The sequence below is a fragment of the Corythoichthys intestinalis genome, chromosome 8 (genome assembly GCF_030265065.1).
Source record: "Corythoichthys intestinalis isolate RoL2023-P3 chromosome 8, ASM3026506v1, whole genome shotgun sequence".
Taxonomy (NCBI): Eukaryota; Metazoa; Chordata; class Actinopteri; order Syngnathiformes; family Syngnathidae; genus Corythoichthys; species Corythoichthys intestinalis.
In genome coordinates this window covers 190,903-209,846 of record NC_080402.1, presented here as the reverse complement: position 1 = coordinate 209,846, position 18,944 = coordinate 190,903, and the positions used below count along the sequence as shown (strand labels likewise).

General features: G+C 40.7%; 1 protein-coding gene across 5 annotated transcripts; it reads left to right on the top strand.

Moving 5' to 3' along the window:
• Positions 1-1,380: 1,380 nt before the first annotated feature.
• tmem192 (transmembrane protein 192) lies at positions 1,381-17,695 on the top strand. 5 transcript variants are annotated; one of them, XM_057843004.1, is made up of 9 exons: positions 1,381-1,686; positions 2,417-2,549; positions 2,621-2,727; positions 3,199-3,348; positions 5,659-5,920; positions 5,988-6,110; positions 16,113-16,203; positions 17,018-17,177; positions 17,318-17,695. In XM_057843004.1, exons 1-8 carry the CDS (start codon positions 1,660-1,662, stop codon positions 17,130-17,132), a joined length of 1,008 nt encoding a protein of 335 aa, XP_057698987.1. In that variant the 5' UTR covers positions 1,381-1,659; the 3' UTR covers positions 17,133-17,177; positions 17,318-17,695. The 5 variants fall into 5 exon arrangements, with proteins under 5 accessions (XP_057698987.1, XP_057698986.1, XP_057698990.1 ...); XM_057843003.1 differs by having other exon boundaries at positions 1,385-1,686; positions 17,018-17,693; XM_057843006.1 differs by lacking the exon at positions 17,318-17,695 and having other exon boundaries at positions 1,586-1,686; positions 2,498-2,727.
• The last annotated feature ends 1,249 nt before the right edge of the window (positions 17,696-18,944 follow it).

The window sequence follows — 18,944 nt, the reverse complement described above, 5'->3', positions numbered from 1 at the left end:
AGTGTCTTTTTTCTTCTTCTTTTTTTTTTTAAATGAACCAACGGATTGCTACCAAAATCTTCCACAAGAATAGCTCATTAGCCAATATGAACTGGCGGCCATTGACCACAATGGACGTCCAATCCATTTTGACTGGGAGGGGACGAATATACCTATGCTTTGTTAATTATTTATTTGTTTTACTTATATGAACATTTCATATAGAATTCACTTCACCAGTTCATATGGTTCAAATTGAAATATTAAAGGGAAAAAAATGGAATAAACATACAATTCTAAAAAGGAAAAATATATATTTTAAAGAATTTGACCTTTTAGCCAGACTGCCGGAATCACGCTGGCGCGGCTCCAAAGACCCGGGCTGCCAAAAGGCCAAACTCCGCGCGTCCACCTTAGTCCTAACCCCTTGTACTGACTCCATTTTGAAAGCTAGAAAAAGGCTTTAAAAACACAAGTTGACAATTTATTCTGAGTCGATGGCAATCATACAGCACAGAGGTACCCAGGCGAGGATTCAGGATATCACAAGTCGACAAAAGGTTCCCGAGAAAAAAATGACAACGATTAGTTAAACATTGCCTTTTTGAAGGCTCTCTTGGGCCGGGCTGTGGGCAGAGGAAGGGTGTGTTTGGGCGTTGTTTAGGATTATTGTGTGTTTGTGGATTGAACAGGAGGATTCGGGAGTTACTGCTGTCAGGACAACGAGGTTGTGGATTTTGCCACCTCAGCGTCAAGAGGCTCTTGGAGTCTCGTCAGTCGTGTTATCAGTTCGATATCGGGCGTTCTCCAGTGTTCCTTGTGTTGGGACAGAGCATTCCGCCATTTTTTCTGGACTGTCCGAGAGAACTGATTGCGAGACCTGCTGGTGCAGACGCGGGCTTGTCAGCGTCAATCTTGCTCAGTTAGTTGCATGATGCACGCGCTGGGCTTCCGTGATCGGGAGGCATTGTTTATCTCTTATGCCCTATATTCTGCTTGTTCTCCTTACACGATGGTATAAGTGCTATTTATTTTATATTGGGTGTGTTAGAGAAATTCAAACAGTAAATACGAGAAACGATACAATTCCCTGATTAAGTGTGTGCCTACGAGAAAAGGTACTATCTCCTTCAAAAGATGAAAAATAAAACATAATGTCTTTTTGTCCATTAGAACGCAAGATGACATCGTTTTTGTGTGCATCTTGTCATGGGATTTTGGCGCGTAAACATTTTTATTGACAACCAAAGCGGAAGTGCTATGACTTACCCGTCATGTGACACGCATCGGCTAGTCCGACATTCTCGTAGGTATTGACTTTTACTGTGGAACTGTTCTGTTCAAATGTCTATATGAGCTCATTTAACTCCACCCGTACTTTAGAAAACAATGTGTGTAGCGTGTGGCTAAATGTGCTCTTTTTAATGATTTTTCTCGATCGATCGATCGATCGATCGACGTTAGCTCTCATGGTAGCTAGAGGAAGGAGAGTTCCGCCTTGTTGGTCACGTGATCGTGAGGTCATCATACGGCCACCTGGATAGACCAAAACAGCTGAGCATAGCGTGCGTGCGGCACTTGCCGGCCCCCATTTGCACTCCGCCTTATGTCTTCCCAAATTATGCTACGTATTTACAATATGTTGTTTTTCTTCGGGAAATAGTCCACTTTTTAGACTAGATGGAATCCGAGGGAGCCGTCCATGTTGTATGTATCCAACATATTTCTCAATTGCTGTCCTATTTGCTCGTGGTACCGTATGTTTACCAAAGAAGCTAACATGGGCAAAATGGGATTGTTTTTGTGGTTATTTCGCTTGATAAAACTCTTGTTCCTGTCAGTTTTATTAGATATACATTACCGACACGTCTTAATTTCTTCACAAATTTTTAAATGTCAAAAAATGCTGCCTTTAACATCGATAATAACCTTGTTTATGTTTTAACACTTAGTGTCACAGAAAAAAAGTATTCAAAAGTTTGCAAGCTCTTTGTTCAAAAAACAGTTTATGCATAGGCTTTGTTAGGATAATCTAATTTTGTTCGTGTTACGTGGCACAAAAAAATTCAGAGTTTGAACGCATTGGCTGCCATGGACGGCGGTGAATTCAATTCAATTCCTTTATTGTCATTGCAAGCAGAGCAAACAACGAAATTGGAAACCATAAAACACAAGACTATAAAATAACACACAACTAAAACATATCACTGAATAAAAGACAAGAATAAATGATTGTGCAAAAGTCGCTACATAGCAGCGTCATGAGGAATTAGTGCTGTTCAGTATTAAGAACGCGGATGGCCCTAGGAAAAAAACTATCTCTGAGTCTAGTTGTACGTGACCTCATCGCCCTATATCTCCTGCCAGAGGGCAACAGTTCAAACAGGTGATGGGCAGGATGGGAAGAGTCTTTCATAATGTTCCTAGCTCTTTTAAGGTGTCGCGCAGCAGCAATGTCCTCCAGAGGTGGCAGAGAGGAGCCAATAATTTTCTCCGCTGCTTTCACCACCCTCTGCAGAGATTTTTTGTCCGCTACCGAGCAGGTTCCATACCACGTTGGGATGCAGTAGGTGAGGATGGACTCAATAGCTGCTCGGTAGAAGGCAGTCATTAGTTCCTTGCCCGTCTTGTTCCTTCTGAGGCCCCTCAGAAAGTAAGTGGAGTCTCTGGCGAGCTTTCCTCACTATGGCCGAGGAGTTAGCTGACCAGCAGAGGTCATCAGATAGGTGTACGCCGAGGAATTTAAAGGTCTTTACACGCTCCACACGTACTCCGTTTACCCAGAGAGGTGCCGGTTCCAAGGCAGGCACCTTCCTGTAGTCCACAATGACCAGTCAAAAGGGATTGGACGTCTAGCGCCGTCAGTTGCAGCCAATGATTCATGTAAGGGTTAATAAGAAACGGATTCCATTTATTATATAATTATATGAAAATGGTTTCAATAATTATCGACTGATCAACTACGCATGGATTATCGAATGAATGAACCGATCTATTTTACTCGATGAATGGTTAAAGACACGGTTGACCAAAAGTTGCCCAAATAGAGCCTCTTATTAGCAAATGTTTTTGACCTTTTTATTAAAAAAAAAAAAAAAGAGGGAATCAAAAAAAGTAAATGTTAACGATTTGGCTGCCAGTGACATCCCATCCATTTTGACCTGGAGGGGCTTTACTGTGTAGTGGATGCAGATGATGACACGATGGTGTTTGTGGCAGGCGGGGTCATCGACAGACATGACGCGCAGCGAAGAAGAGTCCCTGGTCGACGGGCCGCTCATCTCGGCCGACGCCCTCCACGCCGCCATCAGGAGAGAGTTCCGCGGCGTGCCCACCGCCTGCCCCGCCGTCCTGCTCTCTCTGCTGCACGTATGGACAGACACGCACCCATCATCCTGAGCCTTTTTTGAAAAGCACCCTTATCAGTTGCAATTCTACTTTCAAATAGCTTTTTATGTTGCAAAAACTGTCATGGAGGCGCAGCTATTGTCGACCACAAAATTGTCATATTCCTCTATTTCGAGCCTATCTATTTGTTTCATTTCTATATAGAAAAACATTGATATACTCTTAGTTGTATTCTTATTGATTTATTTTTTGAAATTTATGTTCATTTATTTATTTTGATCTGATTGTCCGGAAACCTGGTATAGACCCTACCCACCGACGTCACAAAATCACGTGATCGCTGTATTGTTCCGCCCCATTGTCCGTCATTTTGTGTCTGTATTATCAAAGGTCTCAATTGATCGAGCAATTTATAATGCATTTCATGGAAGACCCGGTGCTTTCGGATGCCGTAAACTCACTGGATGTGTTGCATAAAAGGCGTTATGTGGAAAAGCTTCACTTTATCCATTCGCCAGATCCATATTTGATGCCCAAATCGATATTTTTGGACCCGCTGTCTTCGCCGTCTCTGCCTGACATCTGCTATCCTGATATCTACAATTATCTTATCCACACAAAATCGGCATATTCTCACGAAAGTTTGAAAAACTTTAAGAGCTTGGAGGCTTATAAGTACTTGGTTGCTGGTTGGGTGAAACAGGTCCTCGTCCGTGAAAATTCGGCAGGAATCTATCTTGTGCTCGGGAAGGTGAGTTACGAAATTTTCAATTCAAAATCTTTTGTTCTTGCTAACATCCACTGTCAAGTCTAATGTATTTCATGTCATTTGTCAATGGAGCTAGGGCTTTTAATGTTTATATGGTTTAGCGATAGCACTCTCACTACATACATATATAATATGTAATAAATATCAAGTGCGATAGCACTACTCCAGATTGTCCCTAGTTGAATTTATTTTTTGGCTTTTGACCTCAATAGTGAAATTGTAAATTAATTGTATGACAACTGTTTTATTATCCCCTTATAATTATTTATTTTCAGGTAGTTCATTCACAACGTCTGAGTGTATGTTGTCGGCGATTAGCCTAGCAATGATCTTAATTGTGGTTGTCAGCCCAAAACCCTCTAAATATATATTAAATGCATCTTACCAGATATAAAATGACTACTACATAATCTGCGGTAGTCGTTTGGAGCCCACTTTTCTCGTCGAATTGCAGCAGTCAATCTCGCTCTCCTCTTCGGATCTCTCGGAATACGGTAAAACTTCAAGTCTCTCCGTCCGTCTTCTCTGTTAGTGCAACCAACAGCCACACATGCCTTCACCATTGTGACTAATCAGCGTTAACTAGCTGAAAAACACGCCGTAAATAGGAGGAATGTACGTAGCCGTAACAGGTAAACACGATGTGTTGACGGACAATTGGGCGGCATCAGTCAGGAGGGCGGAGTTGTGACGTCACGTGGGTAGGGTCTATTGATATAGCGTGGGCCATTATACCGATCTTCGGAGCCTGATTTTTTTCTTTTTTAAATGTTTGATCAGGGCTCATTAATACATGGCAAAATCATAGTTAGCCAGTAGATGGCAGCCTTCTGTAGGATAGGAGTTGCCAGTATAGGTTTGCGTGCACAAAGCACATGGACTTATCGATGCCAGTATTGCCTGTAGTTTACCACTTAACCAGTACAGGGCTCCAGACTAACATTTTTACTAGGAGCACAGTGGCCCCTAATTTAACATTTCTGGGGAGCAAGCTGAAGATTGACTGTAAATCGCTGTGCAAAGTTTTCCTCCAATTTTCACTGATTAAGGGATAAATACTTTCATAATACATGCATAAAACCACATATTTTATTCTCTATCAGTTTTGACATCGACCAGTATACTGCTTAGAAATGAACATTGGAATTTTTGTTCTATATTATAACATAGCCCACCTACACTATGTTTTCTTCTGTTTTGTTCCCTTGGCAAACCAGCTTGTTAACCATCAACGAGTGGATTTAACCGTGAAGGAGTTTGTCAGTAAAAGAAAACAAAAAAAAAACGGGTCACACATGTGCAAGTAGATGAAAGAAATACCCGCTCTGACTGTCATTTTCCTTGCAAAATGCAACCCTTTGGTTGCAGTCTGGAGCCCTGCAGTAGAAGGCAGCCCTCGGCCCATAGTAGCACATACGTGTTTTTTTTTAGTTTGTAGTCACATCTAAACCCAAAAGTTGGTGGCGCGCACCTTTGGGGCCGGTGTGACTACAACTACAACGAACGGAGCAAACAGACGATCCGAGACAGTGTTTCCTAAAGTACTTGACCGTGCCTCCCAGGTGGTGTTTGTGGTCCTATCGGCGTGCGTCTCCCTGATGTGCGTTCTAAAACTGGGCCACGAAGAGGCATGCGCAAAAGTTCTGGGACCCGAGCGCGGCGACAGCGTGGTGGTCTTCGCCAAAGCCGTCCTGTGGCTACTGGTGGCGGCGTTCACCCGCTGCGCTCGGCACCACCAAAGCAAAGCCCGCCGCAGAGGCTACCTGCGCTTTTACAGAAAAACGGCGACGCTCCACAGCGTGCCTCTCGCCGTCCACTCCGCAGGTAGGAGGCCGCACTGTCGCACGGCACACTCTAGGCGGCGGTGTTGACGTGTCGTCGTGCGCCGCAGGCAACGCCGTGCTCTTGGTCGTCGTGGCGGCGCCAATGTCAGCGGCGGAGCGCGCCTACGCGCTGGTGGCTCTTTTGGTGTTGGAACTACTTGTTGCATTGCCCTGCCTCATCTATTACACAGGTAAACACCCGTTGGTTTTTTGGCCCCTCCCAGTCAAAATGAATGGCGTACCGCAAGCAACGCAACACGTGACTTTTGCTCATTAATATTCATGATGTTAGCAATTGTGGGTAGGCGGGTCAACCTCTCGTTTGTCCCTCATGCTAGATGCATGTAAATAGTAGTGTTGCACCGATACCATTTTTTGGGCCCGATACAGATACCTGGCTGTGCAGTATCGGCCGATACCGATACCATTCCGATACCACTCTGTTTGCAAAAAAAAATATATATATATATATATATATGTGCGTATAACAGATGCAACGATACAGTTAAGTCACATTTCAGTACGATTTTTGATACAATTCAATACATTTATTGCTCTGAAACAGAAAATACAACTGTTATTATTATTATTTATTTATTTATTTTTTTTTTTTGCTAACAAGCAAAAATAACAGTGCCATCATATAAACAAGCATTTTAGTGCATAATTTTTATGTGCTTACTTCTTACTGATCCGAAGAAATTTTGTATATAAGTGCTGAGAACAATCTTTACTGTTTGTAAAGTGGGTCACACTGTTGATTGCTGCAGCTCTCTTAGCAGATATTTTTAACGTCCTATTTGTGGTCCATCTTTAACATGTACTGAATTAACAGTATTTGCAGCATTATCTATAGTCACTGGTATGGGTTGATTTGGCCTGCTTAACTTCCATTCAGTAATGGCGGTTTCTATTTAATCAGTGTAGTCTATGGACTACGGGTCGCTCTGGGCTCACACAGCTAATGGCATGGGATCTAATGTAGTACATCTAGGTTGCTATTTGATGATATCTAGTGTGTGCGCGCGAGAGTTGGCATGGGATCTATCATAGGACATCTAGATTGCTATTTGATGATATCTAGTGTGCGCGCTGCGCCGCTTGAGTGTTTTCTGGCCACAGAAGTCACTTCTGCTCATTACTGCACAACACCAGCATATTACAATTGACTTTCATAAACAGGACGAGTTTGAAGTACGGCGCTCTTAATTTGCCACTCATTGTTCATCATGAAACCATGAGTTTGCTGAGTCTCCCACGGTCTTAACCTTTCTGATCCCTTCAACTCTACAACAGTTAGCGTTAGCTTATGCATGCCAATCGTTTGTGAATACCATGTGAAATGAGCAGCGTGACATCGCGGATATGCGTTGTAGTGTACATCCATAGTATTGAAGACGAAGGTGTAAATTTCGTATGGTAATTTTAAGACAAAGACATACAGATGTAACGATTTGGGAAGTTAGCTCACGTGGGAAGGACAGTATATTAGCGTTCAAATGATGCCAGTACATGGTATCGGCGCCCTAAATGTTGGTACTCGTCGATACCGATACCACCAATTCGGGCCGGATCGGCGCCCCCTGCCGATACTGGTATCGATATCGGTGCAACTTTAGTAAATAGTGTACGAAGGAGATGCTTACTGAACTAAACCTACCAATTCTGTCCAAAAATGATGACCCTGGTGCCAAATTCACTGGTAACGATGTGGAGGCACTTACAAATGTTCAGTTAAAGAGATGGCTTGAGTGTCGAGGGCTGAAAAAGAGCCGACCAGATCCAGAGTTAGCTTTTTTATCGTGTGCATTGCCTTATGCCAGTGGTCTCCAAAGTATTCCACATAGGGCTGCAGTGGGTGCAGGATTTCATTCCAACAAAACCTTTTCACCAATCTGGTGTTTTATAAGTGAAATCAGTTGATTGCAATCAGGTGCTGCTTGTTTTAGTAGAAACCACATTGGTTAAAAGGTCTATGAACAAAAAACAGGACCCACAGCGGCCCTTGAGGACCGGTTTGGAGACCCCTGCCTTACACCACTGACAATGACATTCTCCCGTTACAAAAATCTATCCTTTACCACCATATGCCCTGTCTTTATTATATCCTCTGGTTGTCTTACGTCTCTGACCGTTCTCGGGGGCAATTTACATTGCTATTTTTGTGTAGCAATCGCAAATGCCGCTCAGTGACAGCCAACAAACACTTTTTTCTTTTTTTTTTCCCATTAATAACAAATCTTAATTCTATATTTAGACTTCCCCCTTACTAAAGTTGTTGTTTTCCAACAGAAAAGGTAACTAACCGTGGCAGTCAGATACCATGTTCATTTTGTTCAGGTCATTCATTGTCAGACAGAAGCAGCACGGCCAAACGCCACGCTAAAAAATAAGTCAAAATGGCTTGCCTCTTCGTCCGCTGCAGGACCGTGGAGCCCAACAAAATATTTACTGCATATGAAATGTGAATGGCCTCACCTTGCTGGCATCAAACTGGTCTTTTGGGCGTCCATGCGAGTTGATCCATTCTTCACATTTTTTCCTCTGAGTTTTTGGTTTCGGGAAACGTTTGAAGAAAACATCCTTCGTATGTCGTCATGTCTGGAGTCATTTTTACAAGTTTCATAGCAGCAGAGTTTAATCGGCATGTTCTTTTTTGAAAGATTACCAGAGAAAACAAGCAGAAACAACATGGATTGTATGCGAGGGCGTGTCTACAATGTCCCGCATTACGATGGCGACGTCACGCTCGAAAAATAGCGCTATTATACGTCCGTGGCATTAAAACATGAGCATACACCGTCACTCCTCCCAGTTTAATGGCAGGCACTGAGTTAGCGAGTCAATAAAAGTGCAATTTTTCCCTTTATTTCGAATGTAGATTCAGTTTTAATTCAAATAAAAACAAAAAAGGAATTTCAAAAATGCCATTTGTTTTGAATGCTAATTTATTCATTCATGAGCAACTGAAGTTATTTTGGGCCTGCATTTCTGTTGAATGTTTCATTCATTCTCATTATTCACAAACATTTAGAATTACTATTACAATTGAGACCTGGCGTCCACATCTGGACCACACTTATATTATACCAATTATTAAGATTGAAGCCTATACATGACCCAAAGGAGTATTGAGCAAAAATAGTCACTGGCTTGGGTTTTCATCATTTTGTCGGGGAATTTGAGAAGCAGCACATGGGCAGAGAGCAGCGCGCAACCCCCACACCATGCGGTCGGCCGGCGAGGGCATTGGCATGACAATAGGCGCCCTGCCCTTTTCAAACTCGACAGCATGACAATCCAGCATTCTGTTCCGTCCTCCCTCCCTCCCTCCCTCCCTCCCTCCCTCCCTCCCTCCCTCCCTCCGGCCCGTCACTGATCTGCTGATTTGGCACTCTGGAGCTTCAGCTGATTTACACCCATTTCTTTCCATGAAAAGGTCATTAAATGATGATGATGACGGCGGAAGTGTTTGCTGAAACATGTCAACTATTGTCTGGGATAAAATGTCTACACTAAGTGTAGACGTAATGTACTCAATGCATCCAACTGTCATGAAATGGCTCTGATTTTTCATCACTCATCAACAAAATAAGTTACATTAAGTTGGGAAACATGACTGAATCGCAAATACTCACACGGCTCAAGTTTGGCATACTGTACTGTTTTTCAAAATGTATTTAAATGGACTTAAACACTACTTCGCTTTGCCCTACAAGATAGTCCATTCATCACAGATGATTTTTGCATCGCATGTGGCATTTCGGCCGGAAATGGGCATTGGAAGTGGGAAAAGTTGCACTAGCAGTATAATCAAATTCCACAGTATAATTGTTTTGCAAAGTAAAGCGCAAATATCTCATTTTGAGTCATTACAAAAATAATCAGCTTCACCACCAGAGAATAGGTATGTCGTTTTTCACCCCCCCTTTTTTTTTTAAGTTAAAAAATGAATTTAAATATAACGTTTTTTCAAATGAAAAAAAATGACAATTTCTAAAAATAGCATTTAGTTGTTTTTTTTTTTTTTGTTTCATTCAATCAAATATTTTAGGAAATTAAAAAAAGTCGTTTTAAATATATTTTTTAGATAAATGAAATGAGGAAAAATAAAATAAAGAGAATGTTACTCCTTTGCCCCCTTTTTGAAGTTTTATTTCATATATATATAAGTAAATAAGATTTAAAATAAAATGAAGAGAATGTTACTTCTTTCCCCCCTTTTTGAAGTTTTATTTCATATATATATTTTTAAGTAAATAAGTATTTTTAAAAAAGAGGTACTTAGTTGTTTCATCTAATTAAATGAAATTTTAGAAAATAAATGTTATTCCCACCCATTTTCATTCAGAATATATATTTTTAAATAAAGCAGCAAAAAATGAATAAAGGGAATATTTACAATACATTTCTTTTTGTTTTGTGATCAAAATGTGAATAAACAAGACAATATACAGTACATACTCTTTTAAGAGGCTCAAAAAAGAGGATATGGGGCATTTTTAGGTCCAAATTTCATTTTGGCAGCCCTACTACTCGTTAGCAAAGGGAAACAAAACTGCAAAATAGAAGAGTCAACTTTTCACAGAAACAGGGAGTGACCATGAATTTTCCATCAAACCGCAATTCTGTCAGAAACATTTTTCCTCCAGGGGCTTCCCCTTTCTCTGAGGGAAAACTGCAGTTACCTCATGTCTGATAGGATATTGATCAGCCGCTATTGAAAGGAAATCCATATTAAAGGGCTGTTTGTGGCGCCGCGGGGCGCAGATGGCCAGATACCCCCACACAGAGGTGCTGATAAGCTAGTCGTGTTTAGCCTAGCCACAGGCTAGCGCACACACATTGTCCCTTGTGTTTACAGTGTTTGCATAGGGTTAGGGTCATTCCGTGCCGCATTCCACTCGGAACGGAGCTAGCGAGCCGACCCCGAGCTAGCGCCCCTGACCGTCGGGTCCATACGGAAGGCCTCGTTCCGCTGGTCTTTGAAGTGCGGGCTCTGCCGGGAGCGCGTGTAGGTTTCTGGCCTCTCATTTCAACATGAATGCGGATCCACGCGCCCCACGCACTTCAAAGCCACGCCTCGGCCTTCAAAGGCTGCTCGAGCGCTGCGGGGCTAGCGGTAGACGACGGGGCCGACAGGTGGATCGGCGGAGGACTTTTTTGCATGGCAAATGGTTATTTTTTTGAAAGACGTGATGTTATAAAATGTATTCAGGCCAAAAAATAGGAGCAGAATGTTTTTTTCTGCATTTGTTATTGTCAAAGTCCTGGGTGAGAACAATTTGACAAAATTGGCAAGTTTACTCCTCATGATTGACAAGCCAGTTTGTTTGTTATTCAGTATATGGCAGAATGGAGGCGAATAATAATAAATTGTGGTGAGCGCAACTGATCCACAAGGCCCTCTTTCAACCAAAATGGCAGACATCCTTTGTCTTCTTCAGACTTTTGGGTGGGTCTGGGTCTACTCGTTACAGACAGTTTAAGATTGCTCAGTCAAACCCTTTCAAGGGGCTGAATAAGGTTGTGATTGTGCCAACTACTAACATAGCCTCTAAACCAAAATGGCAGACTTCTGGCTCTTTTTTAACCTGGCTTCTTGAGACTTTTTTTTTTTTTTTAAGGTGACAGACATTCCTACCAAATTGAAGTTTGATCCGTCAAACTGTTTCTACGGGCGGAATGGCTTTATGAAGTTGCTGATGAGCAAAAATGGCAACTGTAAACGAACATCTTGTGTCTTTTTTGGCATGGCTTCTTGAGACTTTTTTTGTAGGTCTCCTCTTGACATTCCCACCTAATTTAATGTTGATCAGTCAAACTTGTTGTTGTCGTTTTTTTTTAAAATTTTTTAAAAAATCAATTCAAGAAGGCAAAAATCCTTCCTGTGACTTTTTCAACGTGGCTGCTTGAGACTTTTTCTGCAGTCCCTTTTCCTTCACTTGAAACCCCTAATCCTGGATTCTTGAAACTTTTTTGACAACAGACATTCCTACCAAATTTAATGTTGATCTGTCAAACAGTTTCTAGGGTCGGAATTAATAAATCAGTCTGTGAAGGTGAGGACGAGCAAAAACATCCACTTTAAACCAAAATGCCAGACTTCTTCTGTCTTTTGGAACACGACTTCTTATGACTTCTATCCCATTTCTTGAAAATGGACACAGAGCGCCATTAGCCTTTAGCACCTAGACCACCTCTCTGTGGAATTGTGCTCTCTCTCTCTCTCTCTCTCTCTCCCCCCACAGTGTATTGCTGCCTCTCACGTCTCCGTCTTGAGCTCGGCCCATCTTATCCGTGCACTACTGACAAGGAAGTGTGAAATGCGGCGCTTCCTTTCAACCGCTCCTTCCGTCCGTCCATTAATGGCATCGACATTTCTTGGCTAAATGGCAGATAAATTGCAACAATCACTGAAATGAACGTGATAAAGTAGCAGCACGGGACTTGTCGTTCCACCACCAAATAGTCCGTAAAAGCTTCAACTATTGAGTTGCACTTTAAATAACTCTGCATAGCACTTGTATTTACAAACACACGCACGTATTTAGGGCCTCATTATGCAGGAATGCTCAGCATTTCTTTGGATTGTTTGTCGACGCCGCGACAGAGCAAAGCAAAGATTGCGCTCTTTAGGATCTGCCTCACAATTTCCTCCGGCTAATGACGCGCCGGCCTTATCAATACAGGGACCGTTACCCCCGATAATGCTAGCGCGGCGCTCATTTTCACGTTTAAAGACACGGGTGTCCGGCTCACGGCGTAGGGGCCGGATTCGGTCTGCCGAATCGTTTCGCGCGGCCCGTCAAAGTTAATCGTGTACATCCACTTCATTTAAAAAAAAAAAAAAAATCAAGTTTCTGTAGTCGTTGATGAAAGATAAAGGACTACGGAAATCAAAGAGAATATTTACGGTTTCTTGAGAAAAATACATAAAATTAATAAATTGAAAGAAATAAGTGTTGTGGTTTTTTTTTTAAAAAACACATTGAAAAGGATATGTACTTTTCCCCATTTTTTGATTATATCATTTAAAAAATGAGAATCAATTAAAAGTTCATAAGCAAAGTTAAAGGTTCTATGTACTGTTTTATTAGTTTTTAAATGAAAATAAATCACAAAGACAAAAAAGAATACAATTTCCCCCATTTTTAATGTTAAAATTTGTCATTGTAAAAAAAGGTCCTAAATTAAAAAGGACAATTTAAAGCGAAAATCTACTTTTGCCATTAACACAAATGTGAAAAATAAATCAAAAATGAGAATATTTTTTTCCCCACTTTTTGTTGTAGTTTGTTAAAAAAAAATTAATATTTATTTAATAAAAATCAAAAATTGTGTGTTTATTTGTTATATATGATATATTTACTGCCCCCCTCCCCCGTTTTAAAAAAATTCAAAAACATAAATTTTGCAATTAAGAGGCTCAAAAAGAGGATTGGGACCATTTTTAAGTCAACCAAAAAGGTCATGAATTTAACGATGAGTTGGTCGATTGTGGCAGCCTTGCTCCGAGCTTCATTTAGAAGATAATTGCTGCTGAAAAAGCATTAAAGCTGACAACTGTGTTGATATACTTTTTCCTGAGCCCTCAGTTCTGCGCTGGAGTGAGCGGCGACCACCCCTGTGCCGCGCATTTCGCCGCCGCCCCCGCCCCCTGAGTAAAGGTGTATGTTTAGGGCGTGAGAATTAGAGCTCTAAGTGCAGGATATGGCGGCCCGTAAGAGTAAGTGCGGGTCATAACGGCCCGTGTGTATGTGTGTTTGGAAGTGGGCCCAGGAATGGAAGCCTGTAAAAGAAGAAAACACGCTAGCTGTCCACTTTCCCACCCGCGTCGTTATGCTAGCTCAGAAACTCTCACTGTCAGGTTATGCGCTCAAACTATTCACTATGCCCATTCGTTTCATTGGGGAAACGCTCACGGAATGAAATGGACTATTTCCTAGTATTTGACATGCCATCTTAAGTTTTGAACTTGCTTGAAATGTGAAGATATGAAACTTCCTTTTAACGGTGCAGCGGTACCTCTACTTACGAACGTCTCTACATACGGAATTTTCCGGTGACGACACGTCTCGAGGAGAAAATACTGCCTTTCGTTACGAAAGAAATTTCAGGACACCAAAAGCAAAAAATACCTTAATGGCTGCTACTCACAGCTCCCTGAGTGTACTGAACGTGACAAACTTCTAGCTATTCTGCCATTGGCTGTTGCCTAGCATCTTCCTGGCATCCAATTGGCTAAGAGGGCCCTCTACTGTATGTGTACTATATGGGTATCCCAGTGTTCTCTTCATTCGCCCGTCAGCCCATGCCGACAGCCGACAGCTTTACGTGAGCATATTAACTTTGCTTCTTAACTCTTTTTTTACATGATGCACAACTGTTATTTTCTGTTTATGGTTAAATCATCTTGTATTTGTTAGATGTTTTGATGCATTTTTATGCTTTATGTCAAGTTCAAAAATAGATCCTTAGGTAGACATTGTAAAATTACCCAAAAATAAGGAGAGAAGACACTCAGTTTTCTTGGCCAAGGAGAACAAAATGTGACTCGTGAGTCACCAAAATTGATCTAAAAAAAAAAAATCCTCCTTGGTATTTTATTTAGGGGTTTGTCCTAAAATGGGGTGTCTTCTCTAAGGGAGGGGAGAGCAAGCTAGAGACACCCATGTGGTTTTCGATTGGATATGTGTGTGCATGTAGGTGGAACTAAGTGAATACACGTGTGGAGGCAAGAGCTTATGTAAACAATCATGTAAACAGTCAAAACAATCATGTAAACAGTCAAAATAATCCAGACACTTCAGTTATGCAACGCTGCGGCCATGGAAGATGTCCTCGGATGGAAAATTGTCCTCGGAGGGCAGGTGCTGAAGATGCCTCGGAAGGTCTAGTTAGCAATGGTGCGGCCATGAGGCAAAATAGTTGTCATCCCGACCCTCTTTTACCCTTTGTAACACTTAAGCATTATACTACAACCTGGTATAGCAAGCAATAATCATTTACTGGTTATATAAGTAAGAAAAATATGGCAATATGTATTATTTATGGTATATATGAGCACAAGCAAATATATAAGTAAGAAAAATATGGCAATATGTATTATTTATGGTATATATGAGCACAAGCAAATATTCAATCAACCAACCAAGCAAACATTTAATCAATCAAACCCCGATAATTACCTCAACACTTTATTAAAGATTTATGACGGAATTTTTGGGGGGGGGGGGGGGGGGTCTTGGAATGGATTTACCCTATATTTCGCATTATAAGGCGCACATGACTATAAGCCGCCGCCCACCAAATTTGACATGAAAAGTGCATTTGTTCGTGGACTATAAGCCGCAGCTGTCCTCATTGTATTATGAAATATTTACACCAAAAGATATTAACCGGTAACACTTTATTTGACACCGGCATCATACGACTGTCATGAGACAAAATGAACCGCCATGGAGCTTTGAACCAATTGGCTGCAAAGCTTCATTGCTTCAAGAAGCTCAATTTGGCCATCACTGTTCTGACATTCAACCTCTGCTGCCACCTGCTGTTGTCAAACATGCCTCCTAGCATGCATTGCAGCGCTACAGATGTTAATAACAATCACAATTCATTCTTCTGCTACTGCTACTGCTGCCGATCAGCAGTCAGGTATGTTGTTTTTTTTTTTTTATCTCGCGGCATGAGTTGAGCTACAGCCGTGAGTTGAGCATTGGCATTACCCGAAGGGCCGGGTAATGACAAGCATGATGTTTAGCTACTCTCGCTCCGTTCTTCATTGCGTCCTGAAGACCGCGCGGCGCGCTGAGTGCGTTTTACTTCCGCTTTACTTGACATATTTCAATAATCGGAGTTTGGATGTTTGTGAATCCTTCTCGAATCTTCCACGGCCGAATCGCGAATAATCTAAGAATCGGACATTTCGCACACCTCTACCACTTAGTAGTATTTTATGTCATTGTTGAATTTTTTTGCATTTTTTAGCGTTTTTTTTTTTTTTTTTTTTCAAATTTGTTAGATTTTTAGATGATTTCTTTTAAATAGATCATCATTGGTCATTTATTGTTTAGTATTTATATTTTTCATTTTTTGTTCTACTTTTGATCCTATATTGTAGGATTTAATCTCATATTTATAACTGATGTAAATGTATTTTTTGGTTCTGCTTTGCTTTGGCCCCGCAGTTAAAGTGATGATGTTCAATGCGGAACGCGCGCCCCCCGACGTCAGCCGGGAAGAACGATGGCACCGCCCGCCCACCGAGACTGGATTCAGGTGGGCCCGCGTCTGCAGCGCTCTGCTTTACGCACAAGTGAAGTGAGCGGCTAACAATGCTGAGAGTGACCTATCAAATATGTTTTTAAGAGAGAGAGCGACACCGATGGCTGGCTGCTAAGCAACGCAAATGCTCTAAAGGAAATCATGTTATTTAACTTATCTGTGAATGCAGCAAAGTACTGATTGAGGTATTCACCAGTAGGCTGTTTTTCAGGGCATATTATGTTTTCAGAGCCATTTTAATCAATGATACATGAATTCAAATAATAGTAATATATATATTTTTAATTATACTGTAATGGTTTGCTGTATAATTAAAAAAATAGTTAGGTGGATATATAAAGGATTTTTTTTTTTTTAATGAAATGGAAAAAAAGGACATTTTCACATTAATTCAACACTTTCATATATGAATTACAATTTTTTTTTCCCAGTCTAAATGAGATGTGTAGCGCCATCCAATGAGTTCAATACTATGAATAAAGAAAAATCAATCATTTCATAAAATTAGTTTTTATTCATGTACTTCAAATGATGAATTATTGAAAAATATTCATAATTTTTTTAACGACCGCAAATATTCACTAACACAGTAGTTTAAGAAATGCCTTCATGTTTTTTGCTTTCATTCAAAAAAATGACATGAACATGAATGATAAGACAGGATACACTGTTAAAATGCTCATTTTTGAGTCAATGTCTGGAAAGGATGCTTTGACCATCAATTTACTGTCGGTGTGTGTTTATTTGCCCATCCGTTGGTTTTGAATTTGTCCGTCGGTCAAGTGAAATCCCTGGACTTGTGTTTCAGAGAGGGTTCCTGCCTGGAGGAGGTGGTGGAGAAGCAGGCCGACCTGATCGAGTACCTGAAACAGCACAACGGCTTACTGAGCAAGAGGCTGCTCAACCTCACGGCTCAGCACTGATCAAATCCCAACTTTAGCTAAAATGAAAATGCTCCAGGGTCTCAGGTGAGCTGCCTTTTTTTTTAAAGGAGCCTTTAAACAAATTGTAAATAATGGATCCCTTTATCGTACATCCGTGTCTGTGCGTCAAATGATAATAAATGTTTACGCCTCCAGCCTTTTTTTTTTTTTTTTTTTTAACACAGCAGCGCCACCTGACTTTTTAGTAGCAGTTTAGCTTTTTACAACTTCTGTGACCACGTGACCCTCGGGCCCGCAGGTGTCGTTAAAGCCAAGCCATTTTGGCATTCTTGTTCAAATGGAATCATCAGTCTTGTTTTTTTCTCTGGATATTAAAACGTATAGACATTCTATTCCTTTCGACTGGATTTGTCGGTTGATATTTCATGGGTTTATATTTGTAATATTTGCAATGTTATTTGAACTGTTTTGCACTAATGGGTGAGGATTTTAATTCAGCAATCATTTTCTTAAAATGAACCCACTTGTTTAATAGGGATGAATGAACTGGACAAATAACTAACTTCATGAACCAATTAATCCTATGTTTTTTGTTTTTTTTTTAGCTTTTCATCCCCCAATATTTTAAATTCTTCAAAGTAAAACTTCATATTTTCCATTTTATTTATTATAGTATTTTTAAATTTTATATAAAAAGAAATGACAAACTAAAGATTCAGTTTTGTTGTATTTAATCATTTAAAAAATATTTTAAAAAACAAAGTCAAAAACAGTATTCTTAATTTTTAATAAAATATTTACAAAAAAAAAAAAAAACCTGAAAAAATAACCCTATTTTTTACTGTATTAAAAATTTAACAAAAGGGAAAGTTATTTTTCATGCATTTAAATTAAAAAATGTATATTCACAATAAATAGCGTACCGCACGAATGCTATTTTTAGACCGTGACGTCGTTATCGAAAGTGGGACGTAATAGACGAGCCTTCGCATACAGTCAATGTTATTTCTGCTTGTTTTCTCCGGTAATCTTTCAAAAAAGAACATTCCGATCAAACACTGCTGCTACGGAACCTGTAGAAACGACTCTAGACATGACGACATATGAAGGATTTTTTTCTTCGTATGTTTCCTGAAACCAAAAACTCGGAGGAAAAATGTAAAGAGTGGATCAACTAAGGGGGATGTCAAAAAGACCAGTTTACGGCTGCAAACAGAAGTCATTCACATTTCACATGCAGTATACATTTTGTCGGGGGCCGTGGTCCTACAGAGGATGAAGAGGCAAGCCATTTTGACTTATTTTTTAGAGTGGCGCCGTTTGGCCGTGCTGCTTCTGTCTGACAATGAATGACCTGAACAAAATGAACATGGTATCTGTTGGTCCACTGTTACCTTTTCTGTTGGAAAAAAACAACTTTAGTAAGGGGGAAGTCTAAATATAGAATTAAGATTTGTTATCAATGAAAAAAAGAAAAGTGTTCGTTGGCTGTCACCGAGTCGCATTTGCCATCGCTAGACAAAAATGGCAATGTAAATTTCCCCCAAGAACAATCAGAGAGGTAAGAGGATATAAGAAAGACAGGGCATATGGTGGTAAAGCATAGATTGTTGAAACAGGAGGAGGTCATTGTCAGTGGCGTAAGGCAACCCACACAAGAAAAAGGTGTCGATAAACGAGCTACCTCTGGGTCAGGTCGGCTTTTTCAGCCCTTGACACTCATGGCGTTTTCGGACAGAATTGGTAGGTTTAGCTCAGTAAACCTCTCGCTCGTACACTGTTTTCATGCATTTACTATTAGGGACAAACTGGAGGTTGACCCCCCTAGCCACAATTGCTCACGTTCTGAGT